Source organism: Geotrypetes seraphini, chromosome 3 (assembly GCF_902459505.1).
Source record: "Geotrypetes seraphini chromosome 3, aGeoSer1.1, whole genome shotgun sequence".
Lineage (NCBI taxonomy): Eukaryota > Metazoa > Chordata > Amphibia > Gymnophiona > Dermophiidae > Geotrypetes > Geotrypetes seraphini.
This window is the reverse complement of record NC_047086.1, coordinates 275,833,444-275,860,261: the sequence shown is the minus strand read 5'-3', so window position 1 is coordinate 275,860,261 and position 26,818 is coordinate 275,833,444. Positions and strand designations below refer to the sequence as shown.

The 26,818-nt window shown below is 44.6% G+C and overlaps 1 protein-coding gene across 4 annotated transcripts in view; it reads right to left on the bottom strand.

Moving 5' to 3' along the window:
* Positions 1–26,818, bottom strand: part of BIRC6 (baculoviral IAP repeat containing 6) — a 1,530,571-nt gene that overhangs the window by 938,766 nt on the left and 564,987 nt on the right. For 3 of the 4 annotated variants that reach the window (XM_033935681.1, XM_033935678.1, XM_033935680.1), the window contains one exon: positions 11,760–11,906. In XM_033935681.1, coding sequence (XP_033791572.1) covers positions 11,760–11,906 — 147 coding nt within the window. The remainder of the gene's footprint in view (positions 1–11,759; positions 11,907–26,818) is intronic. The other variant, XM_033935679.1, reaches the window with a different exon arrangement.

The following is a 26,818-nucleotide window of genomic DNA, read 5'->3' as shown; positions in this document are numbered from 1 at the left end:
TCGCGTGCGTGTGTGGGCGGAAGTTACATCAAAGTAGAAGCTTCTGCCCATAGACAAACGTGACTGCACGTACGCTGCAGCGGCTTTCAACAAGTCTCAAACCTTAAAATGCGCCGCAAAGGTAAGGTGGAGGAAGGGAGATAGATTCGGGTAGGTGGGAAGGGGCCGAACGCAATCGGTGACCATGCGCGTCCCCTCCCTTAACTGCAGGCACAAGGCCATTCACTGCTCCACGTATCCATTAATATTCTATTATCTTTATATTTTCTAGGCATCTTAATACTGAGAACATGACATAAATGTAAAGGAAACATGAGTCGCCAGTCCAAATATAACCAATCTGGGGTATTTTCCATGAGCTCTGGGAGGACCCAATACATACTCTGGCATAAAATATAAAAATTTGGGTAATTTACCCCACCCTCCATAATTGATTTTTGTAGAGATTCTAAAGCAATTCTAGGTCTTTTACCCAGCCAAACAAATTTTGTAAGAATACCATTTAATTTTTTATAAAAGGACCCTTGAAAAAAAACTGGTATCATACTCATTTGGTAACAAACCACAGGCAATATCATCATTTTAATAGTTTGAACTCTCCCCCACCAAGAAAGATGTAAAGGATTCCATTGCTCACACATTTCTATTACTTTAATAAAAGTTTTTCATTCTCTTTTATTGTGTCTTCAAGTGTATTTTAAATCCAAATACCTAAATACTATAATCCATCTTCCTTCCATACAAAGGAAAATGAGTCAAATAGTCCTTTAGTACAATGTACGTTAAGTGGCAAAATTTCTGATTTACTCCAATTTATCTTATATCCTGAAAATTTTCCAAATTTCTCTATCAACTCAAGCAAGCATGGAATGAAAGTCTGGATTACTCAAATAAAGCAGTATGTCATCTGCATATGCAGAGACTTTATATTCCCAGTCTGTACGAAGAATACCCTGTATCCCCTTTGCTTGTTGAATAGCTAATAACAAGGGTTCTAATATAATATCAAAGAGCAAAGGAAATAATGGACAGCCTTGTCTAACCCCCCTCCGCAAGTTAAAACGCTCTGATAAATTATTATTAATATACAATCTTGCAGTTGGGGAGCTATACAATATTTGAATCATTTGTATAAATCCAGAACCTATACCAAACCATTCTAATGCTTGATACATAAAGGATCATTCCACCCGATCAAAAACTTTCTCTGCATCCAAAGACACAGAGAAAGCTGGTTCATTCATGGCTTTTGTTGAATTTAACATATGAAAAGCCAACCTGGTATTATTAGATGAATGTCTCTTAGCAACAAATCCAGTTTGGTGCATATCAATAATAAAAGGGAGAGCCTTAGCCAAACATAAAGCCAATGTTTTAGCTAAAAGTTTTCCATCAACATTAATTAGTGAAATAGGCCTGTAGTTTGAAACCAAAGTTGAATCTTTATTTGGCTTTGGCAAAACGATTGTTAATGATTCTGCCATAGTACCTGTGATACAACCCTTAGTTAGTTGATACTGATATAAATTTAATAAATGGGGTAATTTGAAATTTTCTTTTAATGATATAGGCTCTTCTAAACTTTTTTTTATATGCTCAGGAATTTTCAGCCCAACAATTAGATTCAAAAATTCTAAACCATCTTTTCCTCTATCTTCATAAAGCTCAGAAGAATATAGGTCTTTATAAAATTTTAGAAATTGATTTAAAATATTTCCAATTTTAGTATGTGTATCTCCTTTCTCATCCTTTATAGCAATAATTTTTGTTCTTCTTTTCTTCGCTTTAAGATAATTTGCCAATAATCTTCCCGCCTTATTTGAGCTTCCATAATACAAAGAAATCCTTCCTTACCAATTTTAAGAGAAAATGGGACATTCACGTGGGATCTCTAAGGGAGTAAAGTCAGGGGGGTGGGTCATTAGAGTGGGCAGACTTGATGGGCTATAGCCCTTTTCTGCCGTCATATTCTATGTTTCTATGTAACTCATTATATTTACCTTTTGCTTTTATTAAAGCCTGTAGGGTACTTTGCTCCCACTTATCAACTAATTTAGCTTCCAAATGTTTAATTTCTTTTTCCAAACTAGAAAATTGTTTTCTAATATATGCTGAATATGAAATAATATTATCTCTCGTGGTAGCCTTAAATGCATCCCATAATGTTTCTATGTTAATATCTTCCGAAGTATTAATTTGAAAAAAATTCAATCATTTTTAATTTAAATTCTTCAAGAAAACTTGAATCCGCAATCAATGTATTATCGAATCTCCAAACAGGCCTACTATAATCTTGCTCATCAAACTGAAATTCAATCCATACACCACCATGATCAGATAAAATGATAGGATCTATGGCGGCTTTTGTTACTTGCTGAACTATTTGATTTGAGACAAAAATATAATCTATTCTTGAAAAGGATTTATGAACTTGAGAGCAAAAAGAAAATTCCCAATCATCAAAATGAAGTATCCGCCATATATCTTTCAAATCACAAGAATTCACCAAATTATCTAAACCAAACGACTTCATAATCCTGCTTGGATTTTTTGTCCATTATTGTATCCATAACAGCATTCAAATCTCCTCCCACTACTAAATTAGAAGCAGCCAGTAGGAGTAGTAACTTCTTAAAAAAATTAATTTGATTCGTATTTGGAGCATACACATTAAACAATTCCAGGGTATTATTTCCCATGCTCATTTCCACATGGAATGCTCTCCCGGAGGAGGTTGTGACAGAGACCACCATTCTGGAATTCAAGGGCAAGTTGGATGCACATCTTCTTGCAAATCACATTGAGGGATACGGGTGAACAAGGTGTCCATTAGGGAACACCTAGCTTGGCTTCCGCGTGTGCGGGTCGCCGGACAAGATGGTCTGATCCGGTGAAGGCATTTCTTATGTTCTTATATGTTCTTACCCACCTTCCCAGGGGATCAGAATCAATTCATTTAAAATTAGCTGTACTTTCTTAATTTATTAGTATAGCAACTCCTGCTTTTTTGCCAACTGCAGGGGCAAAGAAACTTTGTTTTACCCAACCCCCTTCAGCTTTTTTGACTCCACCAATGATAGGTGTGTCTCTTGTATGAAATATACATCAGCATTTTCTTCTTTTTTATTTGATGATTAAGGCCATTGACATTTAATGGGAAAATTTTAATCTCCATTGTAAATTCTAAATCTCAGAAACATAATCAAACATAAATATTTATGATTATTAAAATTAATATGAATAGACATCAATTTCATGCACATCCATATACATCCCCACCCAACCCCTCTTCCCTTACTCTCCCCCAACCCATTAAATGATATGAATACTTGAAAGCGCTTATCAGGACTAGCAACCAAAAAACTCCCCCAGGCACATATAAATAATGTATTAGAGAAATATAGATTTTCGTTGTTTTCATTGATGACAGATAACTGAATTAACTTAATTGACAAATTAAATTAGTTTAAATAGATAAGTATCCTAACCTATTATATTCTTATATCTAAACAGATCAGGATAAAAAATAAAATCATTTATTTTAGAATGATATATTAAATTGATCTTAATTAAGTTGAAATATTTGTCTAACCTTTTGTTAAAATGTGAGTCCCTTAAAACAAAGGACTCATAAATAACAGACATTATGAGCAGATTTCTTCCATTACTTTTAAAATATTATTAGTCATTGTCTTTCTGAATAATTCAATAACTCACCAATTTCTTTTTATGACTCATTAAATACCCAAAAGCAGATAAATTATGCAATCTATTATACCATATTCAGAACAATTAATTCAGAAAAGAAAGAGATGTAAAAAGGAATTACTATTGAAGAAAGCTAAATTTCATTGCATACATTTTGGATATTAACCCTCATAACTTCTCCTCATCTTCCAATATTCGTCTTATGAGGCTGACTTTAAAGTACAAGACACTTGGCCCAGACTTGTTATTCATAAACTAACTCCAGCTTTCCTGATCCCTACAATCTCTAGGTACGTTAGATAGATTGTAAGCCCGCCGGGACAGATAGGGAAAATGCTTGAGTACCTGATTGTGAAAACCGCTTAGATAACCTTGATAGGCGGTATATAAAATCCTAATAAACTTGAAACTTGATTTTCAATAAATATTGTAGTATAGGCACAGTATTATTCCCAGCACTATTAGTAATATCCAAATTCCTTAGACGAGTAAAATGGCAAAACTCCAAGAATAAAATGCCAGACATTTTATGTTATAATTCAGTTAAAATTATGTCTCCAAACCCATTCAGTAAATGTTCAATTAAGGGTCGAAGAATCATATGGCACAAAGCAACTGTTATTCCCTTCCTTGTACTGCAGTGTTATGGAGACGTAACTCAGGTTGGCACACGCTTCCTCTCAATGTTCCATCTTGTTTCTTTATCCATATGCAATGCTTCATGTTCCTCAGCGCCTAGGACTGAAACATCCAAGCATTCATGGGAACAATTCCACCATTTCTTCTGGATATAATCACTCAAAAACCATAAAGCAATCCAAAAACAGTTCATATACATCTGGTTTGGTTTCTTCGAAACTATCGCAACAAACTGATTAAAAATATATTGTACTCAGTTATATCGTGCCAAAGTGACGTCCTCACTGGAAATATATATTGAGGCAGGATTAAAGGAAACTGTCCAATCAGATCTCCACTTATGAAAGCTCTATACTCCATTCTGAAGTTTAGCAGTTAAACTGTATAAATTTAACCCTTTCTTATTCAGAGGACACTGTTTAAAGTTATACGATCTCCATATTATTAAATCTTAAAACAAGACCCAGCCATTTCAAATCTGATATGTTTTAAACAATAAAATTAATATTAATAAAGCCTTTCCAACGAAACATACCAACAGATCCATCATGTTGTACGTTTAATTTAAAATAAGAATTCTCATTCCATTGACATAGTTTGCTGCAAAATAAATTCTTTTAACTTTACTGAGTCTTGAAAATGTAAAGATTTGTTTTGATATGTTACCCGCATAACAGCTGGGTAAAAAAGACCGTATTGAGCCCCTAGTTGTTTAAGCTGAGGTCTTAATTGAAGAAATTGCAGTTCTCTTTGCAAAATCCGGTACCAACAGGATTTTTGCATCTTTGTAGCTCAAATTTTTATTTTGTTTAGCGGCTTGAAAAATTTCAAATGCTTGTTGATAGTGCAGTACACAGAATATTAAAGGTCTTGGACCAGTATATCCAGTACTTCTTTTTATAGGAATTCTGTGTGCCCTTTCTACTTCAAATGGAAATGTGGATGTCAGTGGTATTAATTTTGGAATAAGCATTTCTATAAATGTTACCTCATTTTTCCCCTCTACATTTTCATGTAATTCTACAAGTCTTATGTTTCGCCTTCTTGCATGGTTCTCATGATTTTCAAGTTGTGCAGAGAACTCTTGTTGTAATTTCTGACTTTTTAGACATGTTTTTGGGCATGTTATAACTGCTGTCTCCGTTTTTTCCAATCTACTTTCCACATTATCCATCCTTATAGTGATAGCATCCATTTTATGAGATAAACTTGTTACCTCTTCAATTACAGTGAAAAGCTTTTCCGCGTTGCTCTGTAATAATTCCCGGATACTCTTCAAATCATCTTGTTTTATCCAGCGAACCTTCAGGTAACGGTACTCTAGACGGGGTTGTAAGATCTTGCTTGCTTCTTTTCGATTTTCCACCCGAAAACGCTGCTTCTATATTAGTTTGTTTAGAGGCAGCCATAGTTAATGCAGGTTTGTTTTTCTTGTTTTTAAACTTGATATCTGCGACCGAAAATCAATAAAAAGTATCCTGGGTAGACGAAGCTACTTAGTTACACGTCAATTAGCCAGCGCTCGCTAGCCACACTCCCTAACGATGCCTGCTTAAAAAGGCAGCACATCATTGGGTTAGGGATGTGCAGAAAAGAAGTTTACTAACTGAAATTTATCCCATGAATTTGAATGTGCTTGATCAAAAACTTTCTTTGTACAATTTTTTAGGCCCATCCTGGTGTTGCTCAGAGGACGAGATAATGGTTACTGTGGATGGGCAGACTAAATGGGCCATTTGACCTTTATCTGGCATCATGCTTCTATGTTTCTAATATAAGCACCAACAAAATCCATTTTTCCCTAAAAACTGGCTGATAATTCTACACTAAACAAGTAATAATGCTATCAGTATGCTATAGACGTAGATTAAACATGTAAATATAAGTAAATCTGACAGACATATGTGAACGAATTTCTGGGTTACAATGTCATACAGAATTTAAACAATTCATAGAACTAAATGTTTAGACTGTCCCAAGGCTGACTGGATTTGTCTGGATTAGTAATTGATCTGCTGCCTGAATAATGCTTGTGAACACCCTCAACCTTTACTCAAACAGTTAGTTTTAGGGCTGTACATCAATTAAGATTTTTAATCACAAGATTAATCGTGATTAAAATGTTTTATTATTTATTCAATTTCTATACCATTATCCCAGGGGAGCTCAGAACGGTTTTACATGCATTTATTCAGGTACTTAAGCAGTTTTTCCCTCTCTGTCCCGGCAGGCTCACAATCTATCTAACGTACCTGAGGCAATGAGGGGGATTAAGTGACTTGCCCAGGGTCACAAGGAGCAGCATGGGTTTCAACCCACAACCTCAGGGTGCTGAGGCTGTAGCTTTAACCACTGCACCACAATTAATCGCATAAAGTACCACCCTCACATTTCCTTCTCTATAGTGCAATATATACATAGCAGAAGTAAATTCTCAAAACTGACACACTTCAATTGTCCCATAGAAAGGTGGTGTATCAAATCCCATAACCCTTTTTACTAAACTAAAAATAAAATAATCTTACCTTTGCTACCTGGTGATTTTATCTTTGTCCATGGGCTTGACATCCTATAACTTTTTTTTTTTCCTCCCTTCCTTGAGTTATTTTCCCTTTAATGTATTTCTTCTTCTACAAACATATTGTAACTTTCCCCCTTAATCCTCATGGTTCATGTATGTTAACCCAATATGTTTTTATTTAAAGTCAGTGTATTTGTATTTCTATTTTACTTGAATTGTACATCGCTTAGATATTCAATAAGCGATTTATCAAGCACTAATAAAACTTGAAACTTGAAACTTCTTATCATCTCGTTCTGCATCTCTTGTTCTGCTTCTTTGTGCTCTGTCTATTCACTCTTTTTCTCTTCCTCCTTTTCAAATCTGTCTAGTTTCCATCTCTTCTTTTCTCTTCTCTGCCATTCATTGGCACCATCATCTCTCTCCTTTCCCTTCCATGGATACCCTCTCTTCCCTTCTCTCTTCACTCCCCTCCCTCTCCCCACCACTCTGTGCTTACCATTTCTCTCCTGTCACCATATTCCTTGTTTTTTTCCTTCCCTGTTTCCAGAATTTGGCCTTCTCAATCATCAACCTACTGCCCTCCCCCCCCACCCCTTTCTTCCAGGAAATCTTCCTATGCTGCTACTCTCCCACTGTGGTCAGATATCTAACTCTCCCCCCCCACTCCCCCCTATCCAGATATCTCACTCCCTGCGGCCCCACCCCCCACCATGGCCAGATATCTCTCTCCTTCCTCCCATGGTCCAGTTTGGTCAAGCCAGGTTTCTCTCCTCTCTCCCTCCCCCAATGGTTGGCTCTCTGCCCTCCTTCCCTCCCTCTCTCTAATTTTCTATAGACACTGGCAATGATAGCGATTAAAGCAGAGCACTGCCTGCAGTCTAGGCAGCTCCAGTCTCTCACTGTCTCTTCAGTTCCTGTTACACCAGAACAGGAAGATACATTAGCAGTTCTGGTGTAGAAGGGACTGAAGAGAATGTGAGAGACTGGAGCTGGCTAGTACTCTGCTTTAATTGCTAGCAGTGAAGGCAAGCAATGAAATGTAAAAGAGAGGGAAGGGAGAGAGACCCAACCATGAGGGGAGGGAGGGAAGAGAGAGACTGAGCCCAACCCGATTGATCCACACTGGACCAGGCCATGGGAAGGAGGAAAAAAAGAGGACAAGATAGTAGGTAGTGGGCAGAGGTAGCCACAGGTGGAGGAAAGTAGCGACAGCATTAAGACACCCCTCTAGAGAGAACATAAGTGGCAAGGGCTCACTTGCAGAAAAAATAACTGATGAGGAGGAGGTATTAAATACAGTGATCAGTATCTCCTGCAATCGACTCACAGGAGTGGATGCAAGACCCTTGGTTCAGCATACCATCCCTATTGCACTGGAATGTCTTTTTATCAATATATACAAGGTAGCTATAATACCAAGAAATTTGCACCATTAAGCAAAAATAGCAGCAAATTTTAACAAAAACGATTATATAAGTGGCTATAAGCGACTCCAGGATGGGCTTTAAACTAAAAATATAAAAAAAAATTTTCTGATCAAGCACAATTGAATTCATGTGAAAAAGTTCAATTTGACAGTTTTTCCAATTTTAGGTTTTTCTGAATAACCCTACCATCGAGTCCTTCCCCTCGTCTAGGGCTGCCACAGACTTCTGGCTGGTAACCCCCCGTCTGAGATCTTGAATCCTCCAAAACTGAGGATTCAGACTGAGAGATTAAAGGCACTGACCTTGACTAACAGTCATCCCAGTCTTTCTCCAACTGAACCTCCAGCATGACTGAGAAACTCTGCTTGAATGTTGTCCACTCCTGTGGTGAACCTTAAGCAGGGGAACTACGCTCTGAGACAGAAACCCCTTTGTGTAACTCCCGGCGAGACCACAGATGGTGCAGGGAGACCTTGATAATTCAGATAGGCTGCAAACATTAAACTCACAAAATCAGGAGTAAAGCCCTGTACAGGATGCCCCAAGAAACCCTGCAATGACTTACCTTGTCTCCTCATGGGCTTGTGCACTTGGCCTTCACCAAATCCGCCAAGTCAAAATCTAAGGGCTCAAGGAGGAATTTTAACCCAAAATCTGAGCCACCCGCAAGAGCTGCCATAGAGGGAACAAAGAGGGCTAAGCTCAGTATGCCTGTCCCCTCTCATATACTCCACCATACGTGGAACATGAATGCTCCTCGACTGGCCATCCAATACCAATCTGGCATGAATCCAGGATAAACAAATTAGTATGCATCTTTCTATCTCTATCTTATTTGGCATTTAGGAAATTTATGAAGACTGATCTATTTGGTAAACATTTTAATGAATTGTGTTTATACCTTGTGTAGTTGTATTTTAAATTTTGTTAACCGCACAGAACCGCGAGGCAGCTGCGGTATATAAGAAATTTTGTTATGTTATAAAACAACCTGAGGAGTCTATTTAAATATAACCGAAGGATTAGAAGGAAAAGTTTGTCTTTTGTTGCGGATGATACCAAGATTTGTAACAGAGTAGACATCGAGGAGGGAGTAGAAAAGATGAAAAAGGATCTGCAAATGTTAGAAGAATGGTCTAATATCTGGCAACTAAAATTCAATGCAAAGAAGTGCAGAGTAATGCATTTGGGGATTAGAAAATCAGAAGAAGCCGTATGTTCTGGGAGGTGAGAGGCTGATATGCACGGATGGGGAGATTGACCTTGGGGTGATAGTGTCTGAAGATCTAAAGGTGAAGAAACAGTGTGACAAGACGGTAGCTGTTGCCAGAAGTATGCTAGGCTGTATAGAGAGAGGTGTGACCAGTAGAAGAAAGAAAGTGTTGATGACCCTGTATAGGTCGATGGTGAGGCCCCACTTGGAGTATTGTATTCAATTTTGGAGACCATATCTGGCGAAGGACATAAAGACTTGAAGCGGTCCAGAGGAAGGCAACGAAAATGGTAGGAGGTGTGTGCCAGAAGATGTAAGAGGAGACTGGAAGCCCTGAATATGTATACCCTAGAGGACAGGAGGGACAGGGGAGATATGATTCAGATGTTCAAATACTTCAGTTATTAATGTAGAACAAAATCTATTCCAGAGAAAGGAAAATGATAAAACCAGAGAGCATAATTTGAGTTTGAGGGGTGGTAGATTTAAGAGTAATGTTAGCAAAGTCTTCTTTACGGAGAGGGTGGCTGATGCGTGGAATGCACTCCCGAGGGAGGAGGTGGTGAAGAAAACGGTGACAGAGTTCAATCATGCATGGGATGAACACAGAAGATTTCTAATCAGAAAATAATGGGTATACAATGAATGAACTAAGGCTAGTACTGGGCAGGCTTGCAGGACCTGTGTCCAGTATATGAACATTCAGTTGAGGATGGGCTGGGGAGGGTTTCAGTGGCTGGGATGGTTAAGATGTGCTGGAGTGAGCATTAATGGAGACTCTAGTAGATGGAATCTAAGCACACTACTGGGCAGGGCTCTGGGTTTCTGGCCCAAAAATATCTAAGAAAAAGGACTATTTAAACTAAATTAATTTATGGAGCATGTATGGTTGGGCCGACTGGATGAACCACTCGGGTCTTTATCTGCCGTCATTTACTATTTTACTATATCAATTTTAACCAGACTCAAGAAGTTTTGAGACAGAGGCTTTTAAAACAAAATTGGGAAGTCCAAGATGGCCACTACAGTGTTTTAACGCCAAAATACAGCCTGGGGAAACTGAATAAAAACACAAAAAAATTCAGCAAAGGGGGTTTTGGAGGTAGGAGACCCAAATACTAACCCCAGAAACCTTTAAAACTGCAATTTAGGGACATACCATTCCCCTTCCGATTTTCTCCTTAGACAGCCATAGACTATACTCCAAATTCTATTGCAGTTCTTTTTACTGCTTGCTTCAGCTGAAAACCGCAGCTGGGGAAAGGAGAATACTTCTGCTTCAGAGGAGTACATGAAAATAATCCAGATGCTTGTTTCTTCAGGCTATCAGTCAGACTGTTATAGCCTAAAACCCCAGACCTCCACAACTCCTCACTCATCTTCTGGGAGGAGGGGAGGGATGCAGCCGGCACCCAACAGAACCAACATGGGGCCACAAAGTTCGTGCTCAAGCTTCTGTACCAACCGGGAGTGAGCCTGTCTACCAGGTGAACAGTCCCAGAGTCTTAATGGAGGCTGGCCAGATAGGTTTCCTTGAAAAAGGTTGCCCTCCCGGCTACAGACTTCTGTTAAGAGTGTGTGTCTTCTCCCACGCAGAGCTTCCCCAGTATCACTGGGGACCTCTGGCGCACAGAAAAGCCTCCAAATCTGGATTTTAAAAAAAAATAATAATAAATTAAGATCACATAAAAAAAACTTTCAACTCTCTTGTAGAATGAAAAACTGAGGAGCTAACTGCCCAGTGATGCAGGAGGCAGAGCAAAGAGAAAATACAAAATGTAGATGATACATTATACACAACCCTCGACTAGAGGAGAACACCCCTCCCCCCCCCCCCCCCGCCACACACACACTGGTTCAAGACGCAAATATCTTTTGTACTAGAATCTTGCTTCAAAACACTAAATAGGTATTTTGCTCATCAGACCAAAAGCAGGTTGTATTAATATTAGATTTACTTTCTTTTCAATCTGTACCATGCATAACATGTAGTTTATTTTCCATACCAATGGAAACCTAATATTTTATTCCATGATTGAGAGGGAAATAACTTGCATATTGAATGTAACATTCCCTGCATTCAGATTTGGAAAGGTGAATAAAATCAAAATGCAAAAGTATCCAAATCCAACACAAGTCTTTCACATATATCTACCATTGCTTGAATACTGACATTTTCTTAATAAAGTGACAAGTATTTCAAAACACAAACATGCTTCAGTAGAAAAAAGAAAAAAATTGTATATACCAGTAAACGTACTTGCATCATCCCTTTCTATTCTGGTTCCATCACTTGTTGAAACACAGGTAAAATGCAGAGGCTCAACTTCCAGAAGCCCTGTGAGAGAAGTAAAACTGCCTTCCACCGCAGCACAACTGCTGCCCTTCCCATTCCCTGAAAGAGAAGGCCAGACTACATTACTAATGCAAGAGCAAACTGACGAATCAAGTATGGCATTTCAACAGGTTAGCTAGTAAGCTCAATTATAGCACAGATTACCTTTACTTAAACTGAGACAAACACTGTTTTTAAAACAAACACAAATATGAATTATTTATAACAAAATTAGTAATGCATTGTATCTTTTCCTTTGACTTAGTGTATGGGGAATGGGGGTGGGGAGGGGGAAGACTACTTCTGAGGGAGAGAAAGAAAGGGATATTCATTGTGCTTTGCACTGAAGTAACTATTGTGCATCTGCCAATGTTATGGTTACTGTGTTTTGTCTTGTGATAACCTTCAATAAATATGAGTTTTAAAACCCCCAAAACAAAACAAAACACAAGGTCATACCATTTTGGACTGCAAAAATTCAAGATAGAAATACTTCTGTGAATGGAAAAAGAGGTCATTAGGGTGAGAGGTAGAAAAGGTAAGCATAGGTGCATGGGGAGAAGAATGGCCCAGCAGGGAAAAAAAAGGTGATAGGGCCTCTGTATAAGTGTCTGGTGAAACCTCATCTAATATAATAAAACCCTTACCCGCGCATGTGCAGTTGAAACGGCATGATCCCTGCGAGATCGTGTGCTTCTGTGGCCGTGTTCCATTTGCGGTGCGTGCATGGCGGTGGAGCCTGTGGCGGTTTGATTTGTGGCACGTAAGAGGAGCCTGTGGCGCCGATTTTCCCCATTGCTGACGTTGCTTCGAGCCTAGGGCAGGGAGGGAGGCTTCAACTCACTGCTCCTTCTTGCTTCGGGCCTTCCTCACTGCCGGGTTCTGCTCCTGCCTTCGCGCAAAAAGAAAGTAGATGGGAACCGGCAGCGACGAAGAACTGAAGCAAGCAGGAGCAGCGAGTTGTGAATGCTGCTCTGCCGACGGCTGTGTAAGACCCAGGAGGAGAGGGGGGATGAGAAACGCTACTGATGGCTGTGTGAGACTGCAGGGGGGGAGAAATGCTGCCGACGCCTGTGTGAATGCTGCAACAGCAACCTTTTGGGGAGGCAGAGGGAAAGAGGGAGAATGAAAACCAGGGAAGGGCTACTGCAAGACAGGGGGAGCAGGCAAGGTGTGCTGGTGAACAGGGGGGAGGTAAAAGGAAGAGAGAAGGCCTACTACAGGATAGGGGGAGCAGGGAAGGAGTGCTGCTGGACAGGGGGAGGTAAAAGGAAGGGAGAAGGGCTACTGCTGGACAGGGGGGAGGTAAAAGGAAGGGAAAAGGGCTACTGCTGGACAGGGGGAGCAGGGAAGGGGTGCTGCTGGACAGGGGGGAAGTAAAAGGAAGGGAGAAGGGCTACTGCAAGACAGGGAGAACGTAATGGGTGCTGCTGGACGGGGGAGGTAAAAGGAAGAGAGAAGGGCTACTGCAGGACAGGGGGAGCAGGCAAGGGGTGCTGCTGCACAGGAAAGGATGGGAGGGAAATGCTGCAGCAGGGGGGAATGCTGCAGCAGCAACCTATTGGGGAGACAGAGGGAAAGAGGGAGAATGAAAACCAGGGAAGGGCTACTGCAGGACAGGGGGAGCAGGCAAGGTGTGCTGGTGAACAGGGGGGAGATAAAAGGAAGGGAGAAGGCCTACTACAGGATAGGGGGAGCAGGGAAGGGGTGCTGCTGGACAGGGGGAGGTAAAAGGAAGGGAGAAGGGCTACTGCTGGTCAGGGGGGAGGTAAAAGGAAGGGAAAAGGGCTACTGCTGGACAGGGGGAGCAGGGAAGGGATGCTGCTGGACAGGGGGGAAGTAAAAGGAAAGGACAAGGGCTACTGAAGGACAGGGAGAACGTAATGGGTGCTGCTGGATGGGGAGGTAAAAGGAAGAGAGAAGGGCTATTGCAGGATAGGGGGAGCAGGCAAGAGGTGCTGCTGCACAGGGAAGGATGGGAGGGAAATGCTGCTGCAGGGGTGAATGCTGCAGCAGCAACCTATTGGGGAGGCAGAGGGAAAGAGGGAGAATGAAAACCAGGGAAGGGCTACTGCAGGACAGGGGGAGCAGGCAAGGTGTGCTGGTGAACAGGGGGGAGATAAAAGGAAGGGAGAAGGCCTACTACAGAATAGGGGGAGCAGGGAAGGGGTGCTGCTGGACAGGGGGGAGGTAAAAGGACAGGTACAGGGAGAACGGAATGGGTGCTGCTGGACGGGGGAGGTAAAAGGAAGAGAGAAGGGCTACTGCAGGACAGGGGGAGCAGGCAAGGGGTGCTGCTGCACAGGGAAGGATGGGAGTGAAATGCTGCTGCTGCACAGGAAAGTGGGAGGGGGGAAGGGAAAGGAGGCCAGGGAGCAAACTTGCTATGCTTTGGGAGAGGGGTGTGCTGGGGGGCAGGCAGCAATCTTGGTTTGCTCGGGGGGGAGACAGAAAGGGGCCACGGAGAGAGACAGAAAGACAGGCAGCGCACAAACACGAAAGACAGATGCAAACAGAAAGACAGCGGGCAGGGAGAGAGACAGAAAGAATGACAGAAAGACTGGGGGCCAGAGAGACAGACAGCCAGCCAGTGGCCAAGGAGAGAGAAAGAAAAAAAAAAAAAGACAGCTCACACGGTAAGTTTTCATTAAATTTTGTGATCTGTTAAGTCTACACGTCTATTCTAGCACCCATTAATCTAACGGGCTTAAACACTAGTTTAGAATATTGTATACAATTCTGAAGACTGCACCTTCAAAAAGATATACTCTAATATAAGTCAATCCGAATATAAATCAAGACACCCCCTTCCCCCAAAAATAGGAGAAAAATGGTTGACTCGAATATAAGTTGGGTGACTTAATATTCAAGTGCCCTGCCCTGTCAGGCTATGCATCCAGCCCCCTTCCCCCCACCCCCAGTCAGGCACTTCACCCAGCTCCCTTCCTACCAGGCACTGCACCCAGCACCCTTCCCTCTCTCCCTTCAGGAATTGCACCAGACCCCTTCCTTCCCTCCCTTCCTCGCCCTCTCCCCTGTCAGACTCTGCACTCAGCACCCATCCTTCCCTCTCTCCCTCCCTCCCCTGTCAGGCTCTGCACCCAGCACCATTTCTTCCTTCCTCCATCAGACTCTGCACCCTCCCTCCCAGACTCTGCCCTCTCCCTGCCCAAGCCTCATACCTCATCTTGCCGATCCCTGGTGGAGGTGCAGTGGGCAGGAGCGAACTTTCCAAGTTCCTGCCCTGTTGCTAACCGGCTGCCGTGAGTTCCTTTGGTTGCTGAATGGTACAAGCAGGAGTGTGATTTGGCGCTGCTGCTCGGTACTGAGAAGCATCCTTACTGATTCCCACAAATTCTCACGAGAACTCGCAGGAGCCAGTAAGGATTCTCGCGAGAACAGAGTAGCAGCGCCAAATCGCGCACCTGCTCGTACCGCTCAGCAGCCAAAGGAACTCGTGGAAGTCGATTAGCAGCAGGGCAGGACTTGGCAAGTTCGCTCCTGCCTGCTGCACCTCCACTGGGGATCGGCAAGGCTAGGGCAGGGAAGGGGCAGGGGCAGAGCCTGGCAGCGGCAGCCTGCAATAATTCTGGGAGGGGGTGTATTGTTGTATGCTAATAGATTTCATGCATATTCATTGGGGAAATCCTGAAAACTCGACTGGATTGCGGCCCTCGAGGAGGGACTTTGACACTTCTGCTCTAAAGAATGGCTGGATGTGTGCAAGATTTTTTTCATGTAAGCAACAAGTTCTAAAAACCAGCAATTTTTGATCCCGGTATTAGCAATGAATTTCATCACACATATGATAATTGATTAGTTTAGTTTAATTTTTTATAGCTTTTGTTTGAAAATTCAGTTGGGTATTTTAGTGAGCAACAATGTAATTAACATGTAAAATGTACGAGGGATTGCTCAAACGCTCCACTGACAGAGAACATAGCTGATAAGTCTGGCTTTTCCTATTTCACTTCTAGACTAATACTTTTAGAAGCATATAAAGGCACCAGTAATCTACAGGCTAAACTATTGTTCTGCTCAAACAACTAGCGGCTTATTATGCCCTGTATTCCTGGCATGCCTTGTTGCATTTATCAGGCAGAGCTTTTCCCTATGGATTGAGATTGGGGGATGATCCCTGAGTTTCCAACCAATTGCCAGTGTGAGGTAATCTTTCCTTTGAACCTGGGAAGGACAATTCAGTTTTTTTTCGGTATGGTAACAAAAGGGAGTCACTTTGGTGGTACATCTGTTAGATGAAGGTAAATTGAAGCCCTTGGCTTCTTTGGCACCTAGGTTGGGTGCTTGTTGGAAGAATACTTATGCTTATTGCCAAGTTCAACATTATATAGCGTCTCTACCAACTGAGAAGCTGGGAAAACACCTGGGGCTGAGCCTTTTAACATTTTTTCCAGGGGGTTGCGCTTATTCTATCCTGGAAGTGAAGGAAATGAGAGCATGCCAAGAAAAGAAAGGAACAAAGCTTGAGATCCCCAAAATTACTGGATCCGTGACCACTAGGAGATGTAAGATAGTGGTAGTTGCCAATTCCCTTCTGAGAGGTACAGAAGCATCCATCTGTAGACCAGACATGATGTCACGAGAGCTATGCTGTCTGCCTGGTGCCAAAATTCAAGATGTTATGGAGAGCTTGCCGAGATTCATCAAGCCTGATGACTACTATCCAATGCTCCTCATCCACATTGGCACTAATGATACTGCCAGGTACCCCTGAGAACGTGTCAAAAGTGACTTTGTGGCTCTGGGAGAGAAGGTGAAGCAGTCAGGTGCTCAGGTAGTATTCTCGTCCATCCTCCCTGTCAAGAGTAAAGGCCAGAGCAAAGAAGCTTGCATCTTGGAGATGAATGCGTGGCTACGTCTAGAGATGAATTTGTGGCAACGTGGATGGTGTCGTCCAGAGCGTTTTGGCTTCCTGGACCATGGGATGATTTTCCGAGGGCTGCTGAGCAGGGATGGTGTGCATCTAACAAAGAAGGGAAGAAGTGTCTTTGCAGGCAAGCTGGCTTATCTACTGAAGAGGGCAGGTTGACCAAAACTCCCGGGTGAGAATAAGCCCTCAGGTAAGTAAATCACTGAATAACGCTACACAGATGAGAAAAGGGGGCAATGTCTTGAAAGCAGTATATACTAATGCTCGAAGTATGGGAAATATTCTAGATCTAGAATAGAGAGTTGCACGGGGACAGAAATCCCACCCATCTCCACCAGGATCTTCTCCGTCCCCATCCGTCCCCGTCAGGATCCTCTCCGTCCTCACCCATCTCCGCAAGGAATTACCTCCATCCTCGCCCGTCCCCATAAAAAGCAGCAATTACTTCTGACAGCATCATCAATTCAAAGTTTATTTTGTGTTTGCACTGCTGTTTTCCTTGTGGAATCTCTTTGGTGGAACCCTTTTTTTTTGTTTTCTGTTCAGGTAATTAACTTATAAACCCCCTCTTTTACTAAGGCTGACGTGCCCATTATATTATATGGACGAACCCTGCTTCCAAAGCCTTCCATCCCCGTGGGAGTCCCGTTGGCTAGAGAGGGGGTCTCCGTGGGAGTCCTGTGGGTTAGGGGGCATTCCTACGGGATTCCAGTTCCAGTGCAGACCTCTAATCTAGAACAGGGGTATCCAACCTGTGGAACCATGAAGAATTTTGTACAGCCCCGATCGAGGGCGATGCAGTGTTTTCCTCTGCTGCCCCCGGGTGTTTACTATCTTGCCGGCTCCCTCCTCTGTCTTGCTGCAGCGTTTGCGCATTTGTGCGGCCTCAGAAACATTTTTTTCAGCCAATGCAGCCCAGGGAAGCCAAAAGGTTGGACACCCCTGATCTAGAAGATGTGATGGAAGGAGAGGAGTTGGATATAGTGACGATCACAGAGACATACAAAATATACCGGGCTATAATCTGTTCAGGAAAGACAGGGTAGGAAGAAAAGCAGAGGGAATAGTGTTATATGTTAAAGCAAAGCGGTAGCGCTGCTGACTCCACCCACCTTGTTTGCATGCCGGTACATGCTCTATTTAGTGGTTCTGCTTGCGACGAACGCTCACTGATGTTCTTTACACTCTCCACAACATCACTGGAACTATCTACTATTTGCTGCCTATTGTCAATCTCAGTTTACCTTTGTAAGTGTTGGTTTGTGATGTTTAACTGTTTCTCTTATTTTCAGGCTGACAAGTTTCCTCTTCTGCCGCTGCAAAGCGCAAGCGCTGCTGACCCCGCCCCCTTGTTTGCGTGCCGGTACATGCACTATTTAGTGGTTCTGCTTGCGGCGAACGCTCACTGATGTTCTTTACACTCTCCACAACATCACTGGAACTATCTACTATTTGCTGCCTACTGTCAATCTCAGTTTACCTTTGTAAGTGTTGGTTTGTGATGTTTAACTGTTTCTCTTATTTTCAGGCTGACAAGTTTCCTCTTCTGCCGCTGCAAAGCGCAAGCGCTGCTGACCCCGCCCCCTTGTTTGCGTGCCGGTACATGCACTATTTAGTGGTTCTGCTTGCGGCGCACACCAAAAGAGCGCGCTTAAGGAGCAGGTTCTGCTCCTTCGTGCGCCTCCATTTTGCTTTTTTACAATTTTAATCATTTGAGTCTTTTTCTACTACTGCTATCTAACCTAACCGTAAATATGTCTACTCCTCAGTTCCAGATTCCCGTACACTGGGGCCATCGCCCAGGGACAACTCTTAATAATACGTTCAGCTTAGTCTCACAGTATGCCAATTTAAATTCAATACAGCCAGATGGGAAACCTATTTCATCACTTCCAAACCTTTCAAAAATCAGTCTAATTAATTCCAGATCCCTTAAAACAAAACATCATCTGATTTTTTATCATATTAAAAAATAAATTTGACCTTCTCTTTATCATAGAAACCTGGCTATGCAAGGGGGAGGAAAGTTATTTAGCCTTCTCTTGTCCCCCCCGGATTTTCTCAATATAACCACTATCAAGGGAAAAAAGGAGGAGGGGGGGTCTAGCCGTAATCTATCGCTCTACTACAGGTTGATTTTGAACTCTCTTCAAACAGCAGCTCTTTGGAATATTTGGAAGTCAGATCTAAAGCCTCCCCCCCTCAGATTATTTGCTATTGTATCTCCCCCCTCCTGTTAGCGTTTCTGCATCTCCTCTGCTAATCCTGTCATTCTAGGTGACTTTAATATTCACTTCAATGATACTAGCAATTCCTTCATGTCAGAAGTTCTTACTTTCTTAAATGATTTGGATCTTTATCCATTAATAACCAGTCCCACCCACATTGCTGGCTATACCCTAGACATGGTGCTTATCCAATCATTCCAAAGTAATAACTTTCAAATGTCTTCCACTATACAAGTTCCATGGTCGGATCATTTCCTAGTTTCCTTTCAACAACAAACCTCAAACCACCGCTTAAATTTAAAGCCTAAAACAATTACCACTAATATAATAAGTTAGAAGCTGCAGACATCTTATCCAGCTTCAATCTTACTTTAGAACAACTGTCCAGTCTTACTGTTGATGACAAAATCTCAGTATGGAACCAGTCTATTACTAAACTCTTAAATTCTTCAGCACCGGTTATCACTCTCAAAATTTCTCCCCGTAAACTAAAAAATCCACGGTACTCAGCAAACTCGATTCTAATAAAAAAAACAACTACGCTCCCTTGAACGAAATGGAGGCACAATAAAACACTCACCAATCTTAACAAGTTTAAGGAACATGCTGCATATTATAGATCCGAAATTAACAGAACCAAAAAAGAATATTATACCAAACATATTAAGAAGGCAAAATATTTTTCTACATTATATGCAATAGTTACCGTATTTTCGCGGATATAACGCGCACCCGTGTAAAACGCGCACACAGGTATAGCACGCAGAAATCACGATGATATGTACAAAAACTTTTGTATACCGCGCTCACGGGTATACCGCGCATGATGCCCGACGCTCCTTTCGCCCGCCCTGACTTTCCGTGCGCTGTCCCGACTCTCCCTTCACCCCCCCTGACTTCCGTGCACAGCCCTGACTTTCCGTGCGCTGTCCCGACTCTCCGTTCACCCCCCCTGACTTTCCGTGCACTGTCCCCCCTTGAAGTCCTGTCCCCCCTTGAAGGTCTGTCCCCCCTTGAAGGTCTGTCCCCATCCTGAAAGCCTGATGCCCCCCACCCGACGTCCGATACATCCCCCCCCCCCGGCAGGACCACTCGCACCCCCACCCCGAAGGACCGCCGACTCCCCAACAATATCGGGCCAGGAGGGAGCCCAAACCCTCCTGGCCACGGCGCCCCCCCTAACCCCACCCCGCACTACATTACGGGCAGGAGGGATCCCAGGCCCTCCTGCCCTCGACGCAAACCCCCTCCCCCCAACGACCGCCCCCCCCAAGAACCTCCGCCCGTCCCCCAGCCGACCCGCGACCCCCCTGTCCGACCCCCACGACACCCCCACCCGCCTTCCCCGTACCTTTGTGTAGTTGGGCCAGAAGGGAGCCCAAACCCTCCTGGCCACGGCGACCCCCTAACCCCACCCCGCACTACATTACGGGCAGGAGGGATCCCAGGCCCTCCTGCCCTCGACGCAAACCCCCCTCCCCCCCCAACGACCGCCCCCCCCAAGAACCTCTGACCGCCCCCCCAGCCGACCCGCGACCCCCCCTGGCCGACCCCCACGACCCCCCCACCCCCCTTCCCCGTACCTTTGGTAGTTGGCCGGACAGACGGGAGCCAAACCCGCCTGTCCGGCAGGCAGCCAACGAAGGAATGAGGCCGGATTGGCCCATCCGTCCTAAAGCTCCGCCTACTGGTGGGGCCTAAGGCGCGTGGGCCAATCAGAATAGGCCCTGGAGCCTTAGGTCCCACCTGGGGGCGCGGCCTGAGGCACATGGTCGGGTTGGGCCCATGTGCCTCAGGCCGCGCCCCCAGGTGGGACCTAAGGCTCCAGGGCCTATTCTGATTGGCCCACGCGCCTTAGGCCCCACCAGTATGCGGAGCTTTAGGACGGATGGGCCAATCCGGCCTCATTCCTTCGTTGGCTGCCTGCCGGACAGGCGGGTTTGGCTCCCGTCTGTCCGGCCAACTACCAAAGGTACGGGGAAGGGGGGTGGGGGGTCGTGGGGGTCGCCAGGGGGGTCGCGGGTCGGCTGGGGGGGCGGTCGGAGGTTCTTGGGGGGGGGCGGTCGTTGGGGGGAGGGGTGTTTGCGTCGAGGGCAGGAGGGCCTGGGATCTCTCCTGCCCGTAATGTAGTGCGGGGTGGGGTTAGGGGGTCGCCGTGGCCAGGAGGGTTTGGGCTCCCTTCTGGCCCGATATTGTCGGGAAGTCGGCGGTCCTTCGGGGTGGGGGTGCGAGTGGTCCTGCCGGGGGGGGATGTATCGGACGTCGGGGAGTCGGCCGGGCAAGAGGGCTTGGGCTCCCTCTTGCTCCGATCGTGGATGCGGGTGGGAGCGCGTGCGAGCGGTCCTGCTGGGGGGGTGAATCGGGCGTCGGGCGGGGTGGGAACTATGTTTAAAAACTTTTGTATACTGCGCTCACGCATATAACGCGCGAGGGGTATGCGCGGTAGGTAAAAACGCGTATAACGCGCGTGTTATATGCGTGAAAATACGGTACTATTTATTAATCAAAACCAGTATATTGAAGAAGTATTGTAATGCAACGTGTATGAAGCAAAATAGGATTTATATTACACTTTATAAAAAAAATATATTTATATATAAGAAGAATTTAAAATAGGAGAATTTATGGGACCAATGATAGCTCACCTTTTGGGTTATTAGCTTGAAAAATAAATCGAGCTTTTAGCTGTGAGCGCTTGAGATCCTTATGATAATTCTCCAACAGTTCCAGTTTGGACACTTGGTCTTGTATTGTAGCCAAGCTTACAAGGATTTATTGTGTTTCACACTTCTTGAGATAGATTCAAACCTCACTAACCTCACCAAAAATATAACAGCTTGCATAACAAAACTCCAATCCTGGGCCCTCTCTATACAAATGTCCGCTGGAGGGGATGTATAGATGAATTATTATTAGAAGTTAAAGTGCGCCAACTACCACTATACTAGACCGCTGCCCCAGAAGTTGTTGCTAAAGATCGGCAGTTGCGACTGTGCACATGCTCTCTTCCAAGCTCATCGCTAACGGAGGGTGAGGTCAGCAGCAAGGGCTCAGCACCACCATCCTGGCTTCCTCACTCAGACACCAGCAGAGCCACGGCGCATGGGAGCAGAGTCCAGTGACCTGGGAGGGTGAAATTCTCTCTGTGGCTGGATATATTCACGTCATAAGATTCACCCTTATTTCCACTCACTTTTGGAGGGGAAAAAAGTACATCTTATGGAGCGAAAAATACGGTACACATGAACCGAGTCGAGCTCCGTTGGGAGATGACCCAGTATATAAATCAAAGACTAGATTAGATTAGATTACTAAGCAACTGCACACACAATTGCCAATACAGAATTCACACTCAAGCCCAGATTCTATAAACAGCATCCCGATTGTATGCGGCCAACTGCTGCTTAATCCAGCCAATCGCGATGCACATTTCCTTGGTTTGGGCCAAAAGTAGCACTAGGAGATGGGCCTAACATTCTGGTTCACCCAGATGCCTAAGGCCAATCCTATAGGAGGAGCCTTAAGCGCCTGGGCCAATCAGGTCCCTCCCGGTGCATCTCATAATGCACTGGGAAGGGGCAGCTCCACCATTGCAGCGGAGGCAGGAGCCAGCCGGCCAACAACAAAAGTTAGATGGGGGGGTCCGGGTGGGTGTCAAACTTTTGGGGAAGGGGGGATTCCAGCAGGAGGGAATGGGCATCCCTCCTGCCGTGAAATCTAAAGGAAGGTGTGAAAGGGGTAACCGGCAGGAGGGATTGGGCATCCCTCCTGCCGGCATTGTACCGAGGGGAGGGGGAGGGATTCCAGCAGGAGGGATAGGCCATCCCTCCTGCCGTGAAATCTATGGGGTGGGGTTGGGTCCCGGCAGGAGGAATTGGGCATTCTTCCTGCTGCGCAATGTACGGGGGGTGGGGGAGTTCCGGCAGGAGGGATTGGGCATCCCTCCTGCCGTGTGATCAATGAGGTTAGTGTGGTGGGGCATCCCTCCTGCTGCGCGATCTACCGGTGGGGAGGGGGGTTCCAGAAGGAGGGACTGGGCATCCCTCCTGCCGGCAGTCTTCACGGGGAGTGGAGACGGGTTGCCACTAAACTTATCGTGGCAGGGAGATCCCTTGCTGCGATAAGCTCAGTGGCAACCCGATTCTCTAACCAGCGCCTGTAACATGGACGTTGGTTAGAGAATCAGGTTATTAAGGGCTTAGGCGTGATTCTGTATAGGACCGCCCATGTACGATTCTCAAAAGCCGCTTAGGTGGCTTCTGAAACTGGGCATCCTATACAGAATCATATATCATCCCAGCGCCCAACATTAGGTGAACTATAGAGAATTACCCCCTAAGAGTACATCAGACTTCCAAGAAGGTATAGGAATGATTTGCACAAAGCAGCATTTCTATCATCTTAAGCAGCAGTGGTAGAGCTACATAGGACTTCCACAAAAACTGGGCTAATTTGCACAGATTAAGATTAAACTCTTAAGATAAATTAGCATAGGAAGGCCAGGTCTTTTGAACACCACCAACATTTAGTGGCTCTGGAAGGTGAAATGAATGAATGACTAGTAACTAATTTGAGATGGCCCGTCATTGGAGAAATAGGCACTACAGGGAATTTTGGGAATGCTCGAGATGTTTGTGTAGGACAGGAATGGGGGAGGAGTTGAGAGATCATACTGAATATGAAGGAGATTGGGGAAGCGAGGACTGATGGAGGGAGCCTGGTTGGGCAAATTGAATGGATTAATTGGTCTTTATCTGCAGCAGTAATGAGAGGAATCCTGTGAGGATATGAACCTGGAAATAGAGAATGACACAGTGGTTGTTACCTGCGGCTAGCCGCGAGTAGCCGCGGGTAACCCGCCAAAACGGGGAAGAAAAAGTAGTGGTCTCTGCGGGGACGGGGACAAGGCCATTCACCGTCCCGTGGAGCGGTGAATGGTCTTGTCTCCGCAGTGAGGCAATTACGGATCGCGCGGTCCATCAGCCCCACTCGCCTGATCGCAGCGTTCCACCATTTCCCTCCCTCCACCTCACCTTATATGCAGAGTTTGCCGGCTTTCTTTTTCGCCCAGCCGCATGCGCAGCTGCTGGAGTTGATTAATCTTCTCCTCTCCTGCAATTTCCTGTTTCCGGATGCGTCAGAGGAGAAGATTGAACAAAAAAGCAGCTGCACGTGCGCGGGTCTTTGAAAGTGTGCGGCTGGGCGAAAAAGAAAGCCGGCAAACTCGGCATCAAAGGTGAGGTAGAGGGAGATGACGGAACGCTGCATTCGGGCGGGAGGGGGCTGCTGGACCGCGCATGTTCCCAGCTCACATTAGGAAAGAGGGAGTGAAAGAGAAAGAGATTCTGGGCCAAGGAGATGAAGAGGGAGAGAAAGAAACCCACAGCAGGAAAGAAAGGGGAGGACAGGCAGGTAAGCCAGATGCTGGAAGCAGGGGGGGGGAAGAAAGAGGGGAAAATGCTAGATGGGATTGAAGAGAAGAGACACATAAGAACATAAGAAATGCCTCCGCTGGGTCAGACCCGAGGTCCATCGCGCCCAGCAGTCCGCTCATGTGGCGGCCCAACAGGTCCAGGACCTGTGCAGTAAATTTCTATCTATACCCCTCTATCCCCTTTTCCAGCAAGAATTTGTCCAAACCTTTCTTAAACCCCAGTACTGTACTCTGCCCTATAACTTCCTCTGGAATTGTATTCCAGGTGTCCACCACACATTGTGTAAAGAAGAACTTCCTAGCATTAGTTTTGAATTTGCCTCCTTTCAACTTTTCCGAATGCCCTCTTGTTTTTTTATTTTCTGAAAGTTTGAAGAATCTGTCCCTCTCTACTCTCTCTATGCCCTTCATGATCTTGTAAGTCTCTATCATATCCCCTCTTAATCTTCTCTTTTCTAGGGAAAAGAGTCCCAGTTTTTCCAATCTCTCAGCATATGAAAGGCTTTCCATCCCCTTAATCAGTCGTGTTGCTCTCCTCTGAACTCTCTCGAGCAATGCCATATCCTTTTTAAGGTACGGTGACCAATACTGGACGCAGTACTCAAGATGTGGACGCACCATTGCCCGATACAGCGGTAGGATAACTTCTTTCGTTCTGGTTGTAATACCTTTCTTGATTATACCTAGCATTCTATTCGCTCTCTTAGCGGCAGCTGCGCACTGTGCTGTCGGCTTCATTGTCATGTCCACCATCACCCCCAAGTCCCTTTCTTGTGCACTCTCATTCAAAAACTTCCCTCCCATCACATAATTATACCTTGAGTTTTTGCTTCCCACATGCAATACTTTACACTTCCCAACATTGAATTTCATCTGCCATCTCTCTGCCCATTCCCCTAGTTTGTCCAAGTCTCTTTGCAATTCTTCGCAGTCCTCCTTTGTCCGAGCTCTACTAAATAGTTTGGTGTCGTCCGCAAATTTTATTATCTCACACTTCGTCCCTGTTTCTAGATCATTTATGAATATGTTAAAAAGCAGTGGCCCGAGCACCGAGCCCTGCAGAACACCACTCGTGACCTTTCTCCAGTCTGAGTAGTGGCCCTTCACCCCTACCCTCTGTTTCCTACCTTCTAACCAGTTTCTGATCCATCTATGCACGTCTCCGTCCACCCCAAGGTTCTTCAGTTTCCGGAGTAGACGTTCATGAGGCACCTTGTCAAAGGCTTTCTGGAAATCTAGGTATATGATGTCTATGGGGTCTCCTCTGTCCATTTGTTTGTTAATTCCTTCGAAGAAGTGCAGTAAGTTAGTCAGGCACGATCTTCCCCTGCAGAAACCATGTTGGCTGGTTTTCAGAAGTTCGTTTCTTTCAAAATGTTTATCGATGTTTTCTTTTATCAGTGCTTCCGCCATTTTCCCCGGAACCGAGGTCAGACTCACCGGTCTGTAGTTTCCCGGGTCCCCTCTTGATCCCTTTTTAAAGATGGGCGTTACGTTGGCTATCTTCCAATCCTCCGGAATCACACCTGTTTTCAGAGATAGGTTGCAAATTTGCTGCAGTAGTTCTGTTATTTCCTCCTTTAGTTCCTTCAGAATCCTTGGATGGATTCCATCCGGACTCGGCGATTTGTCAGTTTTTAGTTTTTCTATCTGCCTGCGCACCTCATCAAGGCTCACTTCCATGGATGTTAACTTTTGTGCTTGATTTCCCTTGAAGATTTGTTCAGGTTCCGGTATGTTGGTTGTGTCTTCGCTTGTAAATACCGATGAAAAGAACATGTTAAGTCTTTCTGCGACCTCTTTCTCTTCCTTCAACGCTCCCTTCCGGTCTCCGTCGTCCAGTGGTCCCACCTCTTCCCTAGCCGGCTGTTTCCCTTTAATATATCTAAAGAACGGCTTGAAATTTCGTGCTTCCCTGGCTAGCCTCTCTTCATACTCTTTTTTGGCTTTTCGAACCACACGATGACATTCTTTTTGATACTTTCTGTGATCTTTCCAGTTTCCCTCAGATTTGTCCTTCTTCCATTTTCTGAATGAGTTTTTCTTATTGCCTATCGCTTCCTTCACTATTTTAGTTATCCACGCCGGGTCTTTGTTCGACTCTTGTTGCACCCTTTTCTGAATTTGGGGATATACAGATTTTGCGCCTCGCTCACTGTATTCTTGAAAAAGGACCAGGCATGTTCTACCGTATGCCATTTTTTGGAAGTGTTCCTAAGTTTCTTCTTTACCATTCCTCTCATTGCTTCGTAGTTTCCCTTCTTGAAGTTAAAAGTTGTCGCTATGGTTCTCTTTCCTTTCAGTATTCCTATTTCCACCTTGAACTTGATCATATTATGATCGCTGTTTCCCAACGGTCCCACTACTTCCACTTCCTTTGCAGGTCCCCTTAGCCCATTTAGGATTAGATCGAGAGTGG